We start from the raw sequence: 23,341 nt of genomic DNA on the forward strand, positions 1-23,341 counted from the left end.
TTCAACATGAGTGAGTCAGGCTTGTAGGACTGGAGCAGACTGCTTGGAGCAGTGATGTCAACTGCCAAGCACCACCAGTCTAACCTCCCCTTAGATCTACAGCCTACCTTCAGACACGTGATCCCGATAGACTACAGTCTCTAAGTATATGCAACTGATAAATCATCAGTTAACTTCGACAAGGTCACTGAGCAGTGTCATCTCTGAGAGGATCGCAAATTCACCCCTTTCCACTGTTCCATGTGAACACCACCACGGCACGGGGATCCTGGTGGGCAGGCACAAGGTGTCAACTACTGCCCCCACTGGACTCCCTCAACTACACATTATGGTACATTGTAGTTCTTTATAGAGCAGAACAAATACCCAAAGTGTGTCCTGGTGCCAAGTATAAAGAATTTTGTATCTCCATAAGTGTAATCCACTCTGATTACAATCTGTGCAGCATCAGCGTAAGTCATGAAAGTGGAAAAGATCTAATGGGCCTAACTAAAGATCCAATATAAATGTTGAAGAGTGGAGCTTAAAGAAGACGCCTGCGGCAAGAATATGGGGTGTTGGTCATCATTTATATATCTGAGTTTGAAAATCACTTTGAAGGTCATTTATGTAAATAGGATTTGCGAACCTCTCCTGTATAAAGAGAGTCTGTAGGTAATGTAAATATGTATTTAAACGTGCAATATATTTGGAGATCATCAAATATAGGATTGTAATTCTCCAGGATAATTAGACTTTTGAGAAAAGATGCAATGTTAACTTTAGATAAGATTTGCCATATTTACTACGTTATGTATGTTTACATTTACAGCCCTGAAGAAGCGGTTGTGTTGCCGCAAAACATGTGTTGGCTGTTACTTGTTCTTCCAGAATTCGTTCATAGGACTCTAATGATTTTAAATATCTTATGTTGGGATTTTGCTGCCTGCCAGGCCAGAGTTATTTGTATATTTTTGGGAAGAATTTCTGAGAAATGCGAACTGCTTGGACAGTGACGTTTAACCAAAATTTTTATATAAACTTTTTGTAATAAAGAAATTTTGAATTTGTACATCGTATCAGTTTTTTTGCAAACATCAATATGTAGTCAGTTAGTTGTTAGCTCCCCGCAGGCTAACTACATTTGAAGGGGTTCAAGCAGGTTATGGATGCTTCTCTAAGGTTTTTGTTGAAACTTCGTACCACTTGCATTACATTTTGCAAACTGAACTTAGCCAACATTGTAGCGGAATATTTGCCCTAGACTTGGTCGAAGCTGTACCATTATTTTGGGAGGCTACAGATAATTGCGATCCATGACTCCCCAAACAGGGCAGCTTGGCGAACAGAGATTCTGCCATTTTTTGGCAGAATTCTTGTAACCACCCTCTTCTACATCAGGTCGTCACTGGTCATGAGACACTTCTTCATATAGCAGAGAGCCATCGTCAATCAACACATCGGATAGGAGTCCCAAATAACTAGCACATGCATGACGTTTGGTCCAAATACCTCAATCACACAAAGTCACATGCCAACACTATTCGATTGGCAGCAGGCTTCCAGCCCTGTCACACCACTGTTCCCAGGCAGCTGGAAACATATCTTTCAGATCAAGAAATAGCACAGTTCTCCAAACAAGGTTCATCAAATAGTAATGTATTACTCCAGTAAAATGCAAATTTTAAACACTTAACTTCAAGCAGGGCCTGGGAAGTGCCTCACTTGAGAGAGACTATCCAAGGCAGCCTGTGCTTTCCCATCAGAGCCAAGTTGTTCTGCTGACTCATGGCACAGCTATGCGGCTCACCACTCCTGGGTCTCTCACAGAATCAGCAACTATCGACTAATAAGGCCGTGCAGGGGAAGCTTTGGAATAACAGCTCTCAACTCAACCATGCCAACTGGGCCAAAACAGCTGTTACCTAGTTGCAAAACAAGAACCTATTGCTAAAATTGGGTTCGGTCGGATTTGCTGCCAGTGCAGCACAGCGCAGAGGAGACAGTGAGAGAGAGAGAGAGATACGGGTTGAAGGTAGCCAGCACTGGAACCAAATAACTGCATGTACACACATGGATGTCAGTTAGAGGGAGCAACCCTTTTGTGGCCCTTCTCCAGCCACTGCTGACATCAGTCTTGTATGATGGTAGCAGCAAACACTGGAAGTTAACAGGACTGAGAGCCAAGTTTTTTGTGTGGCTTACACCCCTTTCCCTACCCGATATATTCTCGCAGCAGGAAATAGTTGGGAGTTGATGGGCTAAGGATGGGGAGTGGTTCGTCCACCGAGCAATGTCACTGGCAAGAAAAGATTGAATGGTGCCAATTTCGCATGTCCTTCTCAATGCTTACTTGTGCCTAACCTAGGTATTTTACGAAACTGGCATCCATCTGCAGTGGAAGCACCACACACGACTGGCTGGAAAACGATTCACGAGGTAACACATTGTTTTACAGTGTCTACTTAGCAACACAGGGGAGGCTAAATTTGCCTTTTTTAACTTTGCTACACCTAATTTCCACTTTTTTTCTTTGCTCGTGGGGAAAGTGGGACTACTGTGATCTGTAAAGGCCAGCTAGATCATCAGAATCCAGAGAGAGCAGTTATATAGTATATTTTGTCAAAGTAATGTTATAGGTTTATGCACATGGAAATATAAACTGGGAGGTCTACTGCATGTGCACTGCTGAAAGTAGTAGTAGTTTACAGCATTCACTAATAAAACTATGGAGAACATAATATCAAAGGAGAGTATAACGTATTGGAGAAAGGTGGGGGTGAGAGACAAGTTTTTTACGACTGAACAATTGTGATAGTACGCTCAATGACCACCTGTGTTGAACAGAAAGTGAGTGCTCCAATCGGAGATCTCTTGAAACATACTAATTTTCTTTAATAAAAGCACAGACATTCCACCGTAAGTCCTCAAACAAGTCACTTCATGATCTAGGTTAACCAGAAAGCTGGGAGGGGCCACATGCTTGGAAAAAAAAAATTAAATCTATGCACAAGAAAGGTAAATCAACACTTTTTATTCCGAATATTTAAAATGTGTTGCATTAACGGTGCAGAGTCAAGCGCTCTCTGTTGTGATACATCACCCAACATTAGTCAGAAAGGCAAAATTGCTAACCTAATATGTACGGGACGAGTCACACAGTACATCTCTTCATCAGAGGTCTCGCCCTTTTTTACAACACTCTGCAACGCAGCTCCGTGGCGCTTACTGGAGGTACTTGGTGGGCTAGTTGGCCCCTAGGGGACCTCTGGATTGAAGAGGAATTAATTCCCCCAACTTAAAAACGCGCCACAGGGCGTGTTTGCACACATATCACCTCAGGCCCCGCCCCCTACCTTCACCACTGTGCAAACGCGCCCCGTGGCACGCTTTAAGTTGGGGCATTAGGACCCCTTGAATCCTGAGGTCCCCTGGCGGCCAACTAGGCCACCTCCAGTAAGCGCCACGGAGCTGCGTTGCAGAGAGGTGTAAAAAGGGGCGTGGCCTCATTACACCTCGCTGCAACGTAGCCCCATGGCGCATACTGGAGGTTCCTGGTGGGCTAGTTGGCCCCCAGGGACCCCCAGTATTCAAGGGGAATTAGTTCCTCCTCTGCAAACGCGCCAGGGGGTGCGTTTGCACCCCCTGTGCGTGCCCCGGGGGTGGCGGTCCCCGGGGCAGTGTGGGGGGGGAGGGATTGGGACCCCCCCACACTTATTTTTCAAATATGCCCCCGGGATTTGGCCCCCCGGGGGCAAATTACCATATGTAGCGCGGGAGCCCGCGCTGATTTATTTATAAAAATCGGCAGAATGTGCGGATCCTCCCGTTCTTACAAAAAAAAAAAAAGTTTTTGGCCTGGGGGTCCTTGTGGGACCCCCTGAGCAGGCCTAGGGGGTCAGGGTGTTTCTACCCTGCCCCCTTTTCGTGTTTTGCACCTTTTTGGGGGGGGGGGGGGGGGGGTTTCTTGTGCCTTGGTTCTACCGTGGCACAAGTTGGCTGTCAACACTTCCTGATTCAGAGTGTTGGCAGCCAATTAAAATTCAGCTCGTGCTTGGGAGGCTGCGGGGAGGGTGCGCGGATCCTCCGAGGCCATAGATATACATGTACTTTTAACACCAATTTTCTCAGGAACTACTGAACGGATTTACACCATTTAAGCAAAAGGCACGAGTCTGAACTAAGGACTACCTTTTTGCCAAATTTGGTGTAATTCCATTCAGCAGTTCTGGCTGTAGCTGCGTCAAAAGGTCCTATGGGAAATTGCATGGGGAAAACGCGTTTTGGGACCCCCCCCTTTTTTCTCGGCCCCCGCTTGACGAATCAATGTGAAATTTTCAGGATAGGAGCGGACCAGAGCTGGCCAAAAGTTTGGAAAATTTCGCGAAGATTCGTCAATCGGCGCCAACGTTATTCCAAATAGAAAGTTGCGGATTTCCTATGGAAAATAGGTCCTAACTATATCTATCTACTGGCGACCGCCAGTAGGTAATATATATATATATATATATATCTATTTTAGTATGGAGGTTGTACTAGTTTAGTAAATTATGTATGTCATTTTGTACTATTAACATCCATTGCTGGTACGGTTAGGAAATTGAAGAAATCTGGTGAATCCGCCTTGGGTCAGAAGTGCTTGAAGGAGGAGGTCAGCCCTCTTGAAGCCAATACAACATAACTGTCCTCACAGAATCTCCAGCCAGATCACAGAAACACATTCCATAGTAGAACCCAGGATGAATAAGAACATAAAGACTAGGCCTCTACCCCAGAGTACAACTAGAACCTTTTCAAATCTTTATGGAAAAATGATTTTTGATGATGTGCTTTGAGAGGTACTTAACAGATTTACGCATAAGGTTTCAGATTTTGTTTTGGACAGTTAACTGTGAATTTAGCCTAACATTTCTAAAGAATGGCATCCTTGCAACTGTAATTTCATTTTTCCCACAGTCCGTATGGAATATTCTATATAGGCTGGTAAGTCTAGGGACCCCCCACTCATGCTTGTAAAAGCCACTCAGCTTCTTTACAAATGAGCTAACATGTTGGTCCCATTGCAGCTGCTCGGGTGGGAGGTTCCCAGGAGCCACTCCCCTGCATTCACTACATTCCCACAGGCATTTCTGTATGCAAGCGGGAAGGACACCTTAACTCAATTACTCTCAGGGAATGTTATGGCCGAATCCACACAAACCCCAGAGAGGCACCAACTGACACGGGCTCTGTCGGAATGCCACATGCGCAGTGTCTGCCCAGGACACAGGGCTTCCTGGGACATTTATTCTTAGGAGCACACTGACAGCTCGCCCAGTCCTGACAATTGCTGGTCATGCCATGAAGTGATTAAAGGGAGTTTGATTCTCTGAACTGAAGCAGTCTTTAATGCACTTACAAATGCCAATATGTAGTTTCTCTCAACAGCAGGCGGTGTGGAACATGTAAAAGATAACACCTTCAGTTCAGACATATCATGCGACTGGGTGAAATGTTTGATTTCTATTTTCCTTTTTCTACTCCTTTGGTACTTAACAAAATAAGAGTTTTAATGTCAATAGGATCCCAAGTCTAGGCGAGCAATATGTAGGGTACCCCAATAGGTCTTTGGGCTTATGGATAGAACACTACGATTATGGGGCATAGGCAAGAGTAGCGTTGAGCATCATAAAAAACAGGCACACCACTTTGATGAGTAAAAAAAAAAAAAAAACAAGGGGAGTGAATTAGGAAAAATCAAAGAAATCTCTAGTAGTAGTTTATTAATGCAGGGGAGTCTGCAGCAAAAGAGTAGATGTTATATTACTGTGTTTCAGAATGCAAACCAAAGGCAAAACAAAGGCACACCTACACTTGACAGTCCATAATTCAACACTAATAGGTAATGCCTATAATGTATTTTCATATTCAGAAACTAGTGGTTAACAATTCATATTCCTCTCAGGCATATAGCAAAACGTTTAGTATTGTGCATCATTGAATTTCAGTACCTTAGCTGCTATGTTAGCGGGCCGTCATTCAGGACCAGTGGGGCTTTTGCACACAAATTCAGAAGAATCTTAAAAAACACACCCAAAGTCCTATCTGGGTTTGCAATTATAGAAGCGTTATCGGCTAGAAACTGTACCCTGCCGTTTCTTCACATCGCAATAAGTAACAGCTCATTAAAAGATTCACTGAGCTTCTACACAATTTTACTTTTCTTACCTTCCTCTCCATACTGATCATAGACGGCTCTCTTTTTGGGATCACTTAGGACATCATATGCCTCTGCAATCTCCTTAAATTTATCTTCAGCATTTGAGTCTTTATTTTTGTCCGGATGGTATTTAAGAGCCATTTTCCGATATGCCTTCTTGATTTCATCTTCATTGGCCCCATTTGGGATACCTAAAATCTTGTAATAGTCTTTGCCCATGTCAACGAGATGTTCTTTCTGGCTGAGGCTCTTAGTCCCTGAAAAACAGAACATGAGAAGCTATTAACACATGAGGGTCTGACTGGGACAACTGATAGCAAGTGCCGGCTCTAGAGCACGGCCTGCATTATAGGAAGATCCAGTCCTACTGGAATCCCATAACACAGACTGGTGACCTAGGTTGAAGAAGTAATGTTTTTGGAGAGTTTTGAGTCGAAGGAACTCAAATACTACTGTGTAATGATCAGGGCAAGAAAGGGGAGGGAGAAGGGATGAAAGAGAAAGACAACATTTTAGTAACTCTGTCAATCATTTTCCACTAATTCAAACAACATATATGTTCTTCTCTGATCTGAACATAATAAGGTTTTAATTTAGACACTATATTATTAATAGATTTCTCCCCATACCAAAACATGAACCCCTTTTTCAGTAGTAACCTGTCAGGGAGGTCATCTTTTTAATTTCCTCTTCAAGTAATATACTGGTGGACGAAGCAGAATTTGTTCTGCCTGTTTACAATCTAAAATAGTTTCCACACGTTTGTGGCACAACAGTCAGGCTGACCGGGCCTGGACATTTTATTATACATTATCATTTCATACACTGCAGTGGTAGAAAGGGAGAGATGGCACCAGAATTAGAAAGAACGACAAAGGCTTTAGAAGACCCCCACATCAGTTTATCTCAATATGGTTCAAATGTAATAAGAGGAAAGGGCAAATATTTGATACTATTATAAATCGGACACCATATTTAAGTATGCTGAAAATGAACATGGCCGCATATGAGGGCTGGCCAAGTTTACTTAATTGCCAGAAATTAACAGATTTAGCAAATAAAATGCCTAACAAATATGCACAGATATGTCCCCATTTTGACTCTTCTCAATTCATCGATACAAATCAGACAGCAGCTACAGCATTTTCCCACCATGGTGCACTCGGCTGCAGTGCAATCAAAAAAGGGTGTTCAACTTATGAATTGTTTTATTGTTGTGCATATCACTACTTGCATAGAATGTGTCCTTTTTATTACTTACATCTGCTGCTAAATTATAGCTAGAGCCCTGAGATAGTCAAGACATTCTAGAATCACATTCACTGCTCTCTGATAAAAACAAGCTAGTCACCATAGTAAATCTTGTATTCGCGGTCCTTCAGCCCTCCTTTCATACTACTGGAACATACTTCACTACAGGTTAAGGACTAGAACATGTGAAGCAATATTGAAGCCAAGCTCATTCGTTGCTCCTTATTGCACCCAAGCCATCCTCAGTTGGCAATCCACACTATGCTTTGCTCTATATTCTACAGGACTACATACACAAATGAATTTGAGTAGAGGGGGTAGTATGCAGATTGTATTAAACAATAGGACCCACAGGGCGAAAGATCTATGAAGTATAACATTAGGTAACTTCCTTCCTTCACAGGTGTGGAAGGAGTGTAAAATACTGAGTAGATGGACTGAATTGTGTTACAGCTTTCACTACTACTTAGGATTCAGGAAAAGATGTTTATTACCAAGGCTTAGCCAAACCGAGAATTAGCTCTAGAGTACACAGTTTGCAGAATGCAGGGCAGATTTCCCAACGGGCACCTTTGCCTACCCTCTCTATCAGGACTGGTCTTAGAAACGACTTCACCCTAGAGAACAACAACAGGACGCCTCAGAAGATTAATGCCATCAGTATACAACTATCCAATGGACAAGAGAGCCTTAGATACTGCCTTCGATGGAGCACGGAAACCACAACTTAGCACATCCTATAAACTGAGCTGAGTGAACTGGTATGCTCCAAACAGAATTGCAAAGTTTCCAATGAACAGCAAAATTATTGAGGAGCGGTTGTACTTCCAAGAGAGTTGGCATGCAAAAGGAGGAAGGAAAATGTCCGAATCCATCAGAAATGTATCTCAGACTTTCGGAGGGAAATAAGGGTAGGTCTGGGGGCCCACTTTATCTTCATCAGACAGTGTGTGACTAGTGTGAAATAACAGACTGCAACTCACTTATTTGCCGAAACTGAGGCACAGAATCTTTCATGTTACAAATGTATTTTTACTGGTTGTGTTAGGTTTAAAAGGTTAATCAGCTAACATAGAGAATACTGAAATCGTAATCTATGTGGAGGAGGAGCTTTGAATTTTAGAAAGTAGCAGGAGGGAGCTCATCGAAATGCCCAATTCAACTTCCTTATGGAGGCTAAGTAAGACAACCAAACACAAAGAGAGGCCCAGAATCTAACACACCAAAAAGATCTTTTTTTGCAGCACCAAATGGTAGAACCAAAGTACCTTGCTCTTTTACTAGTTTACTTAGAAACGTTACTAACAGCCTGAAGGGTTAATACATTCTAACTCAACAGCCCTAGATGCAAATGGTTCATAACTCCAAAACCCATAAAGCAAAGGTTAAGGATCAAAAGAAGCGGAAGAACACAATACATCATGAAGGATTGGGTTATTCAATGGAGGCAGGCGAATTGTGCATTCCAGTGCCTGATGGGCCACAGTGAGAGCACCAGAATCATTCAGCATGGTGAGCTATGAAAAAACATAATTGAGGGTACAGACCTGTATGCATTTCACATCTGGTCTAGCAAAAAATAATTCTCCTAGCACGGGCAGGTCTCTACACATGCAGAAAAGTGCATTAAGTACATTTTGTTTTGTCCAACACTATGTGGAGGCAGAGGTCAATCTTCAGTTGTCCTCATGTCAAATAGCGGGTTCAAATTATTCGCACAAAGGGTCATTTGTTTAGAATTTAGTCTGCGTGAATGTTCAGACCCTTCATCTTCTGAGTTACAGAGTAAAAGGACATAACTATTTTTGGGTACATAACCACATCTTCAATGCAAGATTAAATAGGTCAGTGGAGTGAGCGACTCCCCACTATGTAAATACATTACTATTGTATTTTTTGTGTGAAAAAAAATAAAAGCTGTTTGTAGGTCTGCGATGCTCATTTGAGACATTATTCCTTCTAAACACCACATGCAGCAAACTTATATAGTGCAATGGGGTCAATTCAGGTTACTCAGAAGAGGCTGTTGCCTCTGATGAGTCAAACGGAAACCTCACGATTGACCTACTAGAAGAGATAATGGAACATTCAAGTTTTAGGGAGACCCCTTCTGCTATCCCTTCTTTAGTCCCAATGATGAAGGATATCAATTGTATGTCCTTTACTTGAAACCCCGCCCAAGAAACAAACTCAACAGCTGAGGTCATAAGGACCAAGCATCTCAAGCTAGTATTCCACTGTAAAAAGGTACACTGGAAGGGAATGTATCCTGTTTGACGGAGGAAAATCTGTTCTATTTCTGTTTCCATCAATTCTGCAATAAACTGTGCAATTTAAGCAGGCATCGGGTTAAAGTCACTGACACTCAGATCATAAAGATGCCTATCACAACGCTCAATAAGAGAGGACGATGAATGCATGGAAGCATGAATGGTCGACAGGCGTTCATCACAGATTCAGGCAGTCAAGATCTCCGCGGAGACCTATGGAAAGATAACCTTTACATTACCAACGGATTATTTTCAGTATAACTGAGCACCTCCTTGAATACTGAAGTCTTCAGAGGTCTTGTCGAATCCGGACGAGAGGTAGACATCACGTATATGTACTGGGTGGCGTTCCCTGAGGTGATAACTTAAAAGATATGCTTTTAAGCGCCGTCTTCTAGAATCTGAGATCTGCAGGACCCGTTTCTTTAACCTAGTCCTACCCGAGAACTCGGTCAATTTGCAGAGAAACTAATTTGATAACATTTCTGTTACTGTTAAAAACTAAAGTAATTTAGAAAACCTGTGCATTTGCACGAAGGGGAACGGGCTTTGTGTGAAAAATGCTTCAGACATAGGAAAGAAAGGCTGTAAGAATACTGGCCAGCCTGGGTGCGCAGCCATACATGTGCTTGAGCTTATTTAGTGCCCTTCGAGCCAGGTTATATTTTGACCTTGCAGAGAAGATGAATCCAGGCATATGAAAGGGTGGCTTTGAATGTACGCATACAGAACAGTGCAAGTCTAGCTAACATTTCCTACAAATCGTGCATAGTGGAGCAACCCCTGTCCCAATAATGGCAAAAGCGTACCTACCCCCAAAGTGCGCCGATAGGATTCCTAAGGTAATACCCAGACTGAAAAAGGTTGTCCTACGCTTTTCTGCCACGCCATCACCGAAAGATTTGTGAAAATACTCATTGCATTCCCTCTGTCTGTGATCACACTTAAACATTGCTTAGGTGGTTTGCCGCAGCCTGCCGCCGGCGCTGTGGAGCAGGCCTTTCCAGAGAAGTGAAGGTTCAAATGGTTGCTTCTTTAAGGTGCAAACTAGAATTCTGATAAAGAAACAAACAAGAGCCCAATTGGTTTTAGAATTAGTCGAAAAAAGGTACACCTCAAAGCAGATATTCAGACAGAAGAGACAAGGTCAGTTTTGTAAGAACACAATTTTTAAATTTGCTTTGGCTAAACCGATGATCCTGGTCATTCCTCTGGATGCCGCTGTTCATATCAACAAAACAATAAGTTGTTTGGAAGATGGATGGTTATGGTAGACACAGCAGGTATGGAACACACCATAACATATAACAGTATACCTGATGCCTTTTCCTGAAATGTTTCACCGTCTGCTAACCTTTTGGCAGTGTATTCAGTTTGAGTCAGCCTCATCATATCTCTGGCCAAGGCATGGCATGGCATGGCATGGCTCTTGTGTAAGAACCGCAATTAAAATTGCATTTTTCCTTTTCAGGACTCGTTATCCAACAAGTGCACTGTTTTCCAGTAAATTATGGTGAACATAAAATGGAGGTTTCTAAGCAACTGTGCCAGATCACAAAAACAGAGAAGCTATACAAAATAATAGCAAGAACCAACAGGGACAGAGTTGCAACGCTCATAAGCGTGCATTACCTGCTCAATTGGTTCTTGAATAATTTGCCCATTTGTTTCAGACAACAAGGTCAGAAAGCAAAGTTTACTGCCATGTTTTGACGCTCGTGCACTGGCACTTACAGGAACTTCATGAGTTAATTAATCTAAGACATTTGATTGGCCAAGCAAGCTGTGGGCAGTATTAGACCATACAATGTTATATATTCAAAATGAATGAAATACATTCAAAGTGAACAGGGTTGCTATAAATGTGGAGTCTGAAGCACATGTGCATATTATTTACATTTCAGCATAACCACTTATCCAAATCTCCGATACACCCACTCCTGTTCCAAAAGGTGAAACTCCTTGGAAAAAGGTAGCCAGATAACATTCAGGGGCGGTATTCCGCTTTTCTCTATACATCACCTAAGAGTGTTATAATGCTGTGAAGAAGCTAAAAGACAAATGCCAAAGGTTTCAGTGGGGGAATTTACCCTTTTTAATCTCCCCTATTTAGGAACACAGGATTTTTGGTGAAATTCCTTCGAATAAATCTTTTTGTATATTTCCCCCAATTTGTTGAGCACAATCTTCCAATTTCCAGCAGGGTATTGTACACCACCTTTGAGTTTGAAGGCATCAAGGACCATACAGAAAGCTCCTGTGGGAGCCTGCAATGACAGAAAGCAGCACCAAGGAAATGACCAGTTCAGCAAAATACTACACTTCATGACCCTTCGGCAGCTCTGTGTATTTCTGCACAAAGCGAGGAGAAAGATTAAAAGATGTATACTTATATATTGACCACATCGTCCACACAGAAATGCCAATGGTAGGAAAAGTTGATGGATGCGAAATGAAAAGACAACTGCCACATGATGAAGGACAAACGAGGAGATTTATAGACAGAACTTCGGATGTTGCTATGTTGCCGAGTCAGCCAAATGTGTCACTTCTTCTAATGACTTCCCACAGTATAGCACTACAAAAACAGAGGCACACACAGTAGCCCTGTCCAGAACTCGATAATTCACAGTGATTAAACTCGAAAGCTTAAGGGCCACCAAATAATATCTTTTTGATAAAATTCCACCCAAAGTCTAACGATTTCTACCATTAAATAATTCAAAGGCATGTCTTAAATCTTACTGACAGTTGATAATAGCCGAACAAGAGTGTGCCCACCAGCTGGCTGATGTTATATCATTGGCACTAAAGAAAACTGGAGTTTTCAGTCTCATAAAGAAAGATTCTATGGGCCGTGACTGTTTAGCCAAGTATATTGCATATGTATCAGACGTTTTCTTTGGGGGGGGAGGGGCGGGATCAAAACAAAAAATATATAAGAAAATAAGAGTGCACTACTGAGGTTTGTGATTTTCTGGCGCATCAACAGAGACGGGGAACTTGACATTTTGGTATATCCCCAAGAACAGAGACACAAAACACCCTCTTGGATGTCCATGACACCGCATCACATATCATTTTACTAATACCAACTATCAATTCCATTCAATCATCCTGGAGTGTGGCATTCAACTTCATCAACTGACAAGCTGAGACAATGTGAATGGGGCAATATAATGGCATTGATTCTTTCTAGACAATTAGAAAATCCTATGTTAAAAAGGATATGGACACTGCTGAGTCAAGGATGATAGGGTATTCCATGCTTGACAGCGTTGCACCTCAAACACAGTATGTGCAATGCTCCGTGCTAATGTTAATTATGGCAAAAAGCTGTTCTCTGGTATGCCAATAACAAACACTCAAGCTCCAGAAGCTATAAAAACTGCTCCTTGAAAGGTATGCCACACATCCCTGCAGTACTGAAATAACTCCTAAATGTAGGGCGGTCTGTCGAAGAGCTCCTCTGTCCAAAAACAGATACAGCGGAGCATCCTGCCTGACACTTTTCCAGTGCAACAAAATTGACTCGCCTTCATCAATAATGTGAAACACTATTTCAGTGCAGAAAACACTGCCGATACGTGGTCTAACCGAAAGATTCAAGAGCTTGGTCACCCTCGCCAACTATACAGCATTTACAAATATTCCATCCATAGCCACCAAAGGAGATTTATTATTGCAATAACACACTAGTCCTGTGTCAGGAACGAGCAGGACGGTCATTTGGCAAAATTCTTTCAACCTGGTTTGTCTGGATTTCAATAACAAAGGAACTGATTTAGTGTGTCAGAGAGAAGGCAATGGACCTGCATGCTGGGTGGCTGTGATTCTAAATAAGAGAAGTCACATTCATCCTCTCACACTGGGCATTAATTAGTTCTACTCATTAAATAAAAGCATGCTCTTTGGGGGAATTCTAAACAGGCAGGTAACAATATCAAAATATTTACCTCGGACAATCCAGGAACTCTCGGAGGAAAGTATCAAAAGGATACAATTAGCATTCCAGAGCCTGCTTTTATGGCTCAATTTTTGAAAAATCCCAAATGGAATTAGAGGTTCTGATGATGGCTAATTTTAAATGTTGGGACTGTTTATTAGCATAGTCAATACGCGTGATGCGGAAACTGAGCTATCTGGTTAGCAGCACAGGGGCACTTTAACACTTTATTAACAGAATAATGTTTGTATAACTTTGAATCTTGTTCAGAGTTAAAAAGCCGCCTGGCAGGTGCTTATGTGCTTTGCTGGCAGTCTAGTCCTCTTTAAAAAGATGCAGTGCTTGTTCAAGTGGCACTCCCTAGTCGAATGGAGGACATGGAGCAAGACCCTCAGCTGGGGTGAAGATAAATTGTGGAAAAAGGGAATAATCGACTCAATGAATCTTCTCCACTATGACTATCTGAAACTTTAGAGTCAGACTAAAAAATGTTTTCTTTCATTTCCTTCAAGAGCATACATTTTACAATTTTAATTCCCTAAGTATTAAGAGGCCTGAAATATGGGCACAAAAGCAGGAGTCTCAAAGACCAAGACATTCACGTGAAGCACTGAGGTGACCAGTAACTGCCAAGCAGAGAAGAGGGGACCAAACAGTCCCACGAAGGGGAAAGGTGCTACAAGCATTCCTACCTTGCACGGTCACACGTGTAGTCTACATTTGCAGATAAGCAATGTAGTGTGACCTGGAAGTGGACGAGAGAAGAAATTCTGAGGCCTTAACTTAGGAGTAAAAAACATGCTTATGCAGTACACTACCTTTCATTGTGCACTTCGCTTCTGCTAATAATAACAACTGGCAACAACCAGAGAACCGCAGGGGAGATTGACCGAAATTAACTAATGGCATATGGCGAAATCGAAAGACTGCAGTCTTAGAATCCAGATGATCCACTTTCACAAGTAATATAGGTTAGTCTGTTATGGTTGTGAAAATTATATGCCGCACTGAAGCACACACACTACCATGGCACATTCCTTTACTGCAGATGTGGGCATTGATATTAACACTGGAGGCAATGGTGCAAACAAAATAGTTCACCTGCATTTTTTGTTAAGAGACTAAAGCAAGGGCTCTTGGTGCAGTGAGTGCTCTTTTTTTTAAATAGACCGAAACAACTATAAGCAAAGGCAAACCTATCTGTATAAAGGTTAAAGTTCAGCTTCATGGCAGAGTCCGGTGTATCAGAGGTAGCCACCACAAAAGCAATATGCAGACAACTGAAGCACTTTGGAAAGTCTTTAGAGGCAGCAAAAGCTTTCACTGCCAATAATGAGGTCCTTGATAACAGTAGTGCCTGCACTCCTCCATCTAGGAAATACATTGTGCAAAAGTGGTTCTTTGTGAGCCTTTACTATTAAGGACACACACAATTGCACATGTCCCCTTTAAAAGGCAGCGCAGAGGCACAAATCAGGTGGGGTCTAACCAACCAATTCAGAATGGGAGGAACAGCTTTCTTCAGGCAGCTGAGACCCCTGCATCCAGCGACGGACGAAAATCGAGAAGTAAAGCTCCAACACGATCTGAAAGGTAAAGAGACGACACTATGCGCTTCTTGGCTCTCCATCAATTTTAGACGAAGACCCTTTGCATTTGCTCGTCTCATTTTCTTTGGTATTGCACTGTATTAACAAGGAAACAATAAGCCCCCTTTCCTATAGGGAAAGATTCTCCAGCAAGCGTCTCCTTTCGTCGTTCTGATATAGTTTTTGTACTTTGGAAAATTGAAAATGGTGGATGCAAGGCTGAAACACCCCCGGAGAAATATATAGGGTGTAGACTGGTAAACAAGAACAGTAGATCGCGCAAGGTCTATAGAAAGGCACAATGTTTCTTTTCAAACAGCAAATATCTAGAAATGGAGTGAATACGTACTCTACCTAGCACAAGATGATGAATTTGGGTATGTGTTAACATTGGGTTACGTCTAAAAGACCGATTGACTACACAACTAGGATTTGCATATCGCAACAGGTGCGCTATCTTTTTCTAAGGCTGGCCAATTACTGACATCACCCATCTACATTGCCTTTTTTGGGAGAAAAGGTTACCTCCTACGTAGGAGGAAGAGGCTGCCGGAAGTTGCCTTGTTAGGTTTTGCGGGGGTGTAGGACCAATCCCACAGCTATCTCTGGAGGCACACTGATGAATGCGAGCCCAGCCCCCCCCCCCCACCACCGGTGCCCATGCATGTCTCAATTCCACTCTCTTTGCTCCGAAGGATTTTTCCTCGTTTCCATGGGAACAGCAATGTAGAAATTCAGGCAGCTGCTGCACAATGCTCCCTCCCACCTGGCCTACTTCCCACCGTTCAACTATTCATTGTGCCTACTATTCCTGTGCAGCAAGCCCCAATAAATGGATCCCTTTACACCAGTTATTGTGAACCAGTGCAATCTGTTGCTTGACAGATGGCTCAACAAAGTACTCTACACGAATTTCACATACGTAATAAGTACATTTCAAAAACAAATCGCCCAATGGCTGAAGCAAAACTCAGGGGATCTGCCTTCCGGGCAGTGCATCATCTCCTTGAAACTGAAGATCTGATGTGTAGATGTGTCTCAGAGGTGGTTAACACAATCTGAGGTTGGTAATGTGAATAAAGCCAAAAGGTAGAAGTGGGTAAAACTTGCCATTGCTAAGCTGTCAAAAAATGCAAAATAACTCCCATTCCTGAAAACTATTGTTACATCTCTAGAAAAGATGGCAGTGAGTAATTACCTTCCTCAACAAGGTACACCTTCTTGATGAATCTAAAACTGCATGGCTGCAGATGTTGACCCAAATGCTGAAAACGTTGTACCATCTTCTTCATGCAAGGGCATTAAGAAGGAACTGCTGTCCAAGAAAGTAAAGGGGAGGCCACCGAAGTCTTCTCTGGCTGCCATCTTTGGTCCAGAGAAAAGCTATATTTGTCTAAAAGTCGTATCTGTCCCACCCACTGCTTGGGCCATAAAACACTGACATTTTCTGCCACGGTTTTATCACTGTTCCTAAAGATGAAGCAGATAAGGGACACACATTAATGGCCTGACCTCAATGAGGAGGGGACACACGAGTTTCAACAGTTTTATCCCATTCCTGCAGTACAGCAACACCTACCACTTCAGCTCTCTCTACACTGCTCACTGGGCTGGGATGGAGAGCCCATGCACCATTGCAACATTTTACTGCTGCTTTCACTGAAGATTGCTACCTTTATAGAAAAATAAATACCGGCTTTTTTTTTTTATCTGATATTCTGAAAGACCCAAATCTCCCAGTTGAATAAAAATGTATTTAAAATGCCAGGTGTTCTTCCCTCTGTTTGCTTTAACAACCATTTACAAATCATTTAAATAGCGCAAAAGTTCTTTTAAAGTGATTTCTTCTTCTATTTGCCATTTAAAAGGTATATATTTAAAGATGGAAAATACTGAATTTCACCGATTTTCCAAATGTTTGGCCTTTCTTGAAATAAAAATACTGGCCAGGTATCGGTCCTTCTACTTTTGCTAGTTCGGCATGCAGGAGCTTCCATGCATTTCTGTAGATGATTTATGGCATAATTTCCTGTTTTCGGATTTACAGCCTCCCAATTCACAGAATGCAATTCACTCTCTATTCTCTTCTGATGGGCTGTGCTCTGCAGTCTTAATGCCTAATCTTTCCTTGAGCTCACTTAACTTCATCTTGTATTTAAGCACAGATGATCTTGGCTGAATGTTCAACCCATTTTTCTCTACATCGGGGTTATTGATCAGTGATCTGAGTAGGACCCATGTTGTGTATGCAAACCACCCATACCGTGTTTATAAGCACAAAACTAACAATGCTGTATGTAGTGCCTGCTCAAAATAGTTTTTTACTCAAATAAGGTATAGATACAGTTCTTCAAAAACAAAAAACACCCTACTATCTCAATCCATTACAGATTACCAGTTCTAAAACAGGGTTTAATTGTTTTTAAGACCAGACAACAAAGGCTGAATTGTTTGAAAGTGTTTTGGCAACCAGTGATGCTGAAATTGTTAAACTAATCGGCAATCAGAGCTGTTTTTGCTAATCGGGTTCCAGTTCCAGTTCTGTTCTGGTTCCAACACCAGAATTCCTCGACATGCTTTTTCAGGAATTATGATCACATCGTCATCCAAGGAAAAAAACCTGAGTCGGGGGGAAGCTGAAAGCAGCCAAGTTTTACGTCTCCTGGTTGTATAAGCAATGAATCCCTGGAGTTGTGTGTCATCAACGAAGCCAGCTCTGATCTAAGAAGAACTATTATTAGAAGCCTGAATCAACTATACAGCTGGAGGCTATGACAGTCATGGTTTCTAAGTCAGAAAAAAACTTCACAACTTCCAATTTTGGAAGTGAATTTTCATTTGTGCTTCGCAGCTCAAGACTCTGTCAAACTTAATGTACACAGTCGCTCTAATCTTTTCCATCTGTGTTACAAGAAATGTGGGAGGACACAAAATTTGAAAATGAATTTCTCCATCAGATGATCTGGCATCCGGTGTTTTTTTCCAAGTTTCATCTACTGTCTGTTGGCAAGCTGTTACTGCCAAAGCATTACACATACTTAGAGTAGGCATTGGGTCAGCCCCTTGCTCATAACTGAATGGTTTTCTTATTTATCTCACTTGCCTGCTCCTGATTCGATGGCTCGCTTCCCTATTCTTGTGTTTGTCACAACCTGGAGAATTTACGTCTCAGTGTTTCAAGTGGATGATGTATCCGTACCGCTGACAGACTTTGCCTTACAATGCATGGGAAGGGCTATTTTCACTGCCCCTCTCTCCATAATTCCACGTTACTCTCTTGTTTACCTCCCACACCATTTATCAACATTTTGCAATGGGACATCAGCTGTCAAGTCAGAATCAATAATACATAAAGAGTTGTTTCCACATTTTGGAATGATGCATTTTACTGATCAGTAATATTGCACTCCATCCAGGTGAACTTCAATTGAGAAACGAAATTATCCTTAATGAGAATCAGTCTGACATCGTTATAAGGCACGCAAAGGAACTATCTCAGCTGATTAGAAAGAAATGCATCCCATCACTGAGCTTCATGTCTCTAGTAGATGGGTGGAAAATCAGGCTACTATATTGACAGCTGGTGCGGTCAGTTGGAAGATGCACAAAGCTTGCAGAGTTCTCCAATCATCCCCAAAAGAAGCTATGGAACAGCAGCTTTAAGGAGGATCAAAGAACATCGTCAAACGAGATCTCTTTTGTCCGCCTTGGCAGACTTCTTGGTCTGCACGATTTTATGGTTTCCCATTTTAAGTGGCAGGAAATAGATCAGAAATGTAAAGAGTCCAGTTGTGACACCATGGACCAAGGAAGAGATGACTTCACTTGAATCCGTTTAATATAGAAGCCGGGTTCATGGGCTCGCCCATATCGGAGAACAGTTATGAAGTTTGTAGAGATCTCAGAACATTCTCCCTATTGTTAAAGGAGGCTGCCTTTAGCAGCTGGTACAAAATTAAATCCCTACATTTGAAAATGTGGAGTATGTAGCGGAGGAAGAATGTACAGAAACAGATTTTCTAAATGCCAATGGCTCCCAGAAGGCAATAAGAATAGGGGCAACGTGGGATAAAGGGTCTTCTGGTGCTACAACAAGTGTGTAAATGTACGTACTGCATGGGACTAATGAGTCTACTTGCTATGAATCTTTGTTGCATGTGTTCACTTTTTGGAAGCGATGTGCAGATTTAGAATTGGATAAGATAATAATGATAAAATATTTTCAAAAGAAATGAGCCTCCTCAGTAAGCAGATACCCTAGTGGAGAAGTCCCCTTTTTGTTTTTGCTAACTAGTCTCCTAAAGGTCATGCATGTGGTCCTTTCTTCAGTCACTTGAATATGCTTCATCCAGCTTGCTCTCTACCACCTGTAGCAACACTGGTATTCTTTCCAAACCCTTCTCTACAACTATGTTTTCTTCCCTATCATACCAAGCGTCAGGCTCCACACAGCCCCACATGCTACAAGCTGTCTGAGTGAAAATTTGGCCATCAATGTTGAAAGTGTTTACTTTGAGCTGGCGTGAATGCACGATGCAGGACTGGTGTGCTGGCTTTTTTTGTCAAAGGTGGAAGTAGGGGTTTGATTGGCACAAACCTTGGGATCACATGACTAAAAGCAGTTAAAAGCCTGGAGTCATAGAAAACAGGGGTAGGTCAATGGGGAATGGGGCTTGCACAAGCAACAAAGTGAAAAAAGATATTATGAAAACCTAGAAAGGTTTTGTATCTGGCCCCATTATGCTTAGTTGTGGTGTAGTGTGACATAGTAAGGGCTACTTTTTGGGAAGACAGGATGTTGTAATATTAAACAATCCCACAGTATGGTTCCGGCTTCCCCTCTCTTCCTCTTCCTTAACGGGGGGGGGCGGGGGGTGGGGTGGAGGGGTTAAAAACCTTTAACGTTAAGACCATAACAACACTGGAACATAAACCATGACATATTTGTGGGATTCGGAGACGGTCTTTATGAGTGAAAAGTTATGTAAAAAGAAAAATATGGTATGGGTTATGTGTGAAATGACCAAAAATGACAGACAAAAAATATGTAAACATTTTGTGGTTTTCGTGCTAGAAATAGAAACTTTCAAAAATCACACATTTACAACTGTATGGTAATCTATTCATGTACAGAAGTTGCACTAATGTAAATACTATGCATTAAAATATAGGGAAACAGCACTCAGACAAGAGCAAGGATTGTGAATCTGGATGAAATTTGGACACAATACAATTCTAAATGTACAGAGAATTACTACATTTCATATTGATTTTGTGCATATCTTCTATGTCTAGGTAATTTTTTTAAGTAGCTGATCTCACAGGTAAATAAATAATGAGGCCTTAAAAGGACAGACATGCTTGGATTTACGACCAATATCTATATTAAAAAAACATAGCGGTCACCTAACAAACATCACAATTACTACTCATGGTGTTCCAGCCAACATCCACAACTGTTACATGAAATCACCCATCAAACATACAAATGTACCACTTGGATGGACTGATCCAACATCCACAGATACCTTATGACACCACCTCGCCAACATCCACAAATAATACATGGAAGCACCGGCCAACATTCACAATCATATGGTAGCACCCGACCAGCATCCAGAACTACAGGTATTCTCCCCACTGTCCTGGGTATTCAAAACTACCACTAAGTCAATTTCCACAAATACGACGTGGCAGCACCAAATCAATATACACAAAAGAACAAAAAGGTAGCACCCGCCCAACATCCACAGCAAAATGAAGTCTCCCGGCTAACTTCCACAACTATCACATGGCATTGTTCCACCAACACTCACATGAAAGCACTTGACAACATTCACAAGCCACATGGTAACATCGGACCAACATTAAGAACTGCATGGCATCACCCCTCAAACAACCACAGCTACCACATGTAACCACCCGGCCAATATCCACAACTACGAATGCCGCGGCAGCTGTCAATATCCACAGCGTTCACATGTTAGCAACAGACCAACATTCAGACGGCATAGATTCACCAGTCAAACAACCACAACTAATATACGGAACCACTAGGCCAATATCCACAACTATGGATACCACATCAGTTGTCAATATCCACAGCAATCACATGGTAGCAACAGAACAACATTCACAACATGGCACTACCCTGCCTATATACACAATTATCACATAGCATCACCGCGGCAACATTCACAGTTACCACATGGAAGCACCTGCAATGTAACCAACTAGCACTTGGATTCATCTACAACTAACACTTGGGAGCACCCACCCAACATCCAGGAGTACTATATCGGAGCACCCGGCCTGCGTGAACATCTATCACCTGGGAGCACTTATCCAATCTGACCTAGATCCACAGAAGCTCCATAGCGTCGCCCCAGGAGCCTCCACAAATATCACGGAACAGCATCCGACCAAAACCCGAAATATCACACAGCAGCACAGGATCAATATCACCCAGGGTTAGAGATGTCAGGCCAACTGGACAGATGGTCTGTTCCGGAGTCAGCCTTTAACCGTGGCCTACAGATTAAAAGAAAACTAGTGTTGGAATTTCCACTGACAACATTCTGATGTTAACCTTGGAGGGAGACGCGTTTCAAAAAACCTAACACGCGGAACTGGTGGAGCGGATTTCAATTAAACAATATTCTTAATGCATTTCCACGTCTTTGGATTGCGAATCCTGTGCCAGTCAGTGGCATTTACAATAAAGGCAGCTTTCCAATTCAATCCACCAGGAGAAGCTGCCACATTTAGCTGGCCCTGCCCGCTGCCATATGCCACCCCTCTTCTGGAGGCACGGCGGGGACGAGCAGTTCTGGGGCGATCAAACTGTTCTTCCAAATCTATGCGATTCTGGCTCTTGGTACAAAAAAGGCGTCTGGGTGAAGTCACTGGGTGTCTCTCAGAGCAAGCCCAGCTCCCACATCCAGCCATCTTTATGCAACCGGAGCACCAAAAACACAGCTGCCCCTCTTACCATTGCTGCTGCCACTTCCCGGGTAACAAGCAGAGGTCTCTTTTGTTGCTGAACTGCCTATAAAGAAACCCTGACTGGACATCTTTTCGGATGGTTCTCTAATTGTAAAATCACAGTTCAAGTGGCTGTTTGTTTCTAAGCAACCATCTGAGTGTCCCTGAAGAGCCAGTGTGTGCAGATCTGCAAGTGTCAGCAGTGCACAGGGTCATTCTTAGTGACAATCCCCCTCCCCCTCCCCCCTCGCTGTTCAGCACACAGAGACATACTCAGGGCCGAGAATGGCTGGAAACAACCAGAGCGGCTGGCAGAGAAAAGAAGCCATCACCAGGGGAGCAGAGCCCCCATCTCTTCCACGCATCACGTGTGGAAAGAACACCCAATCAGCCAACGAGGAGCAAGCTCAGCCGCTTCCTGCTAACTAACAGCACACACCGACAGCAGCGAAGCGACAAGAGCAGGGGAGCAAGCATCGCCATGCTGAGGCCAGAGAACACAGGCCATTGATTGCCACTGTGTACGACCAGGCCACTAGATGCCCGACTCTATGCCACCCTACAGAGGCCTCTGTTCACGTCCAATGCTACAAAGCAAACACAAGGAGATGATAGACGGAGAACGTTCTTTAGCTCACTTCGTTCTTCTGCTCACTTCACCACCCCAGTTCAGACCCAGCCATATGCAAATCAGTCTTGACCCTGTTCCTCATGGGAATAGTCCAGCCCGAACTGCCAAGCCAGGTCTTCCCTGGACCGGAAATAAGCATCATGGGACTGGTTTCGGGGCAAAATACCTCAACAGCCAGGCTAGCTTGAATCCAGTGGCAAAGTGAGAAAGGGACCCATGTCTTGGGGTGAGTTTCTGAAAAGTTTCAGCGCTCTGTCCATCATCTTTGTGTTTGCTTTGTTCGCCCTAAGTTGGCATGGTATGCCCAGACATGGGTGCCTTTCTCACTTTGCCACTGGATTCAAGCTAGTCTGGCTCTTGAGGGGTGTTACCCCAAAACTGGTCCCTGGATGCTTGTTTCCGGTCCAGGGAAGACCTGGCTTGGCAGTTCGGGCTGGACCGCTCCCATGAGGAACAAGGTCAAGACTTATTTGCATATGGCTGGGTCTGAAC

The 23,341-nt window shown here is 42.8% G+C and overlaps 1 protein-coding gene across 2 annotated transcripts in view; it reads right to left on the reverse strand.

Annotated features, from left to right (window-relative positions):
* DNAJB5 (DnaJ heat shock protein family (Hsp40) member B5) overlaps nt 1–23,341 on the reverse strand; it is a 52,130-nt gene that overhangs the window by 23,438 nt on the left and 5,351 nt on the right. The window contains exons 2-3 of one of the 2 annotated variants that reach the window (XM_085628258.1): nt 10,513–10,754; nt 6,187–6,435 (exon numbers count right to left, since the gene is read on the reverse strand). In XM_085628258.1, the coding sequence (XP_085484384.1) occupies nt 6,187–6,435; nt 10,513–10,651 (388 nt within the window). In that variant the 5' untranslated portion in view covers nt 10,652–10,754. The remainder of the gene's footprint in view (nt 1–6,186; nt 6,436–10,512; nt 10,755–23,341) is intronic. The other variant, XM_085628266.1, reaches the window with a different exon arrangement.

This window comes from Triturus cristatus, chromosome 2_1 (assembly GCF_964204655.1).
Source record: "Triturus cristatus chromosome 2_1, aTriCri1.1, whole genome shotgun sequence".
Lineage (NCBI taxonomy): Eukaryota > Metazoa > Chordata > Amphibia > Caudata > Salamandridae > Triturus > Triturus cristatus.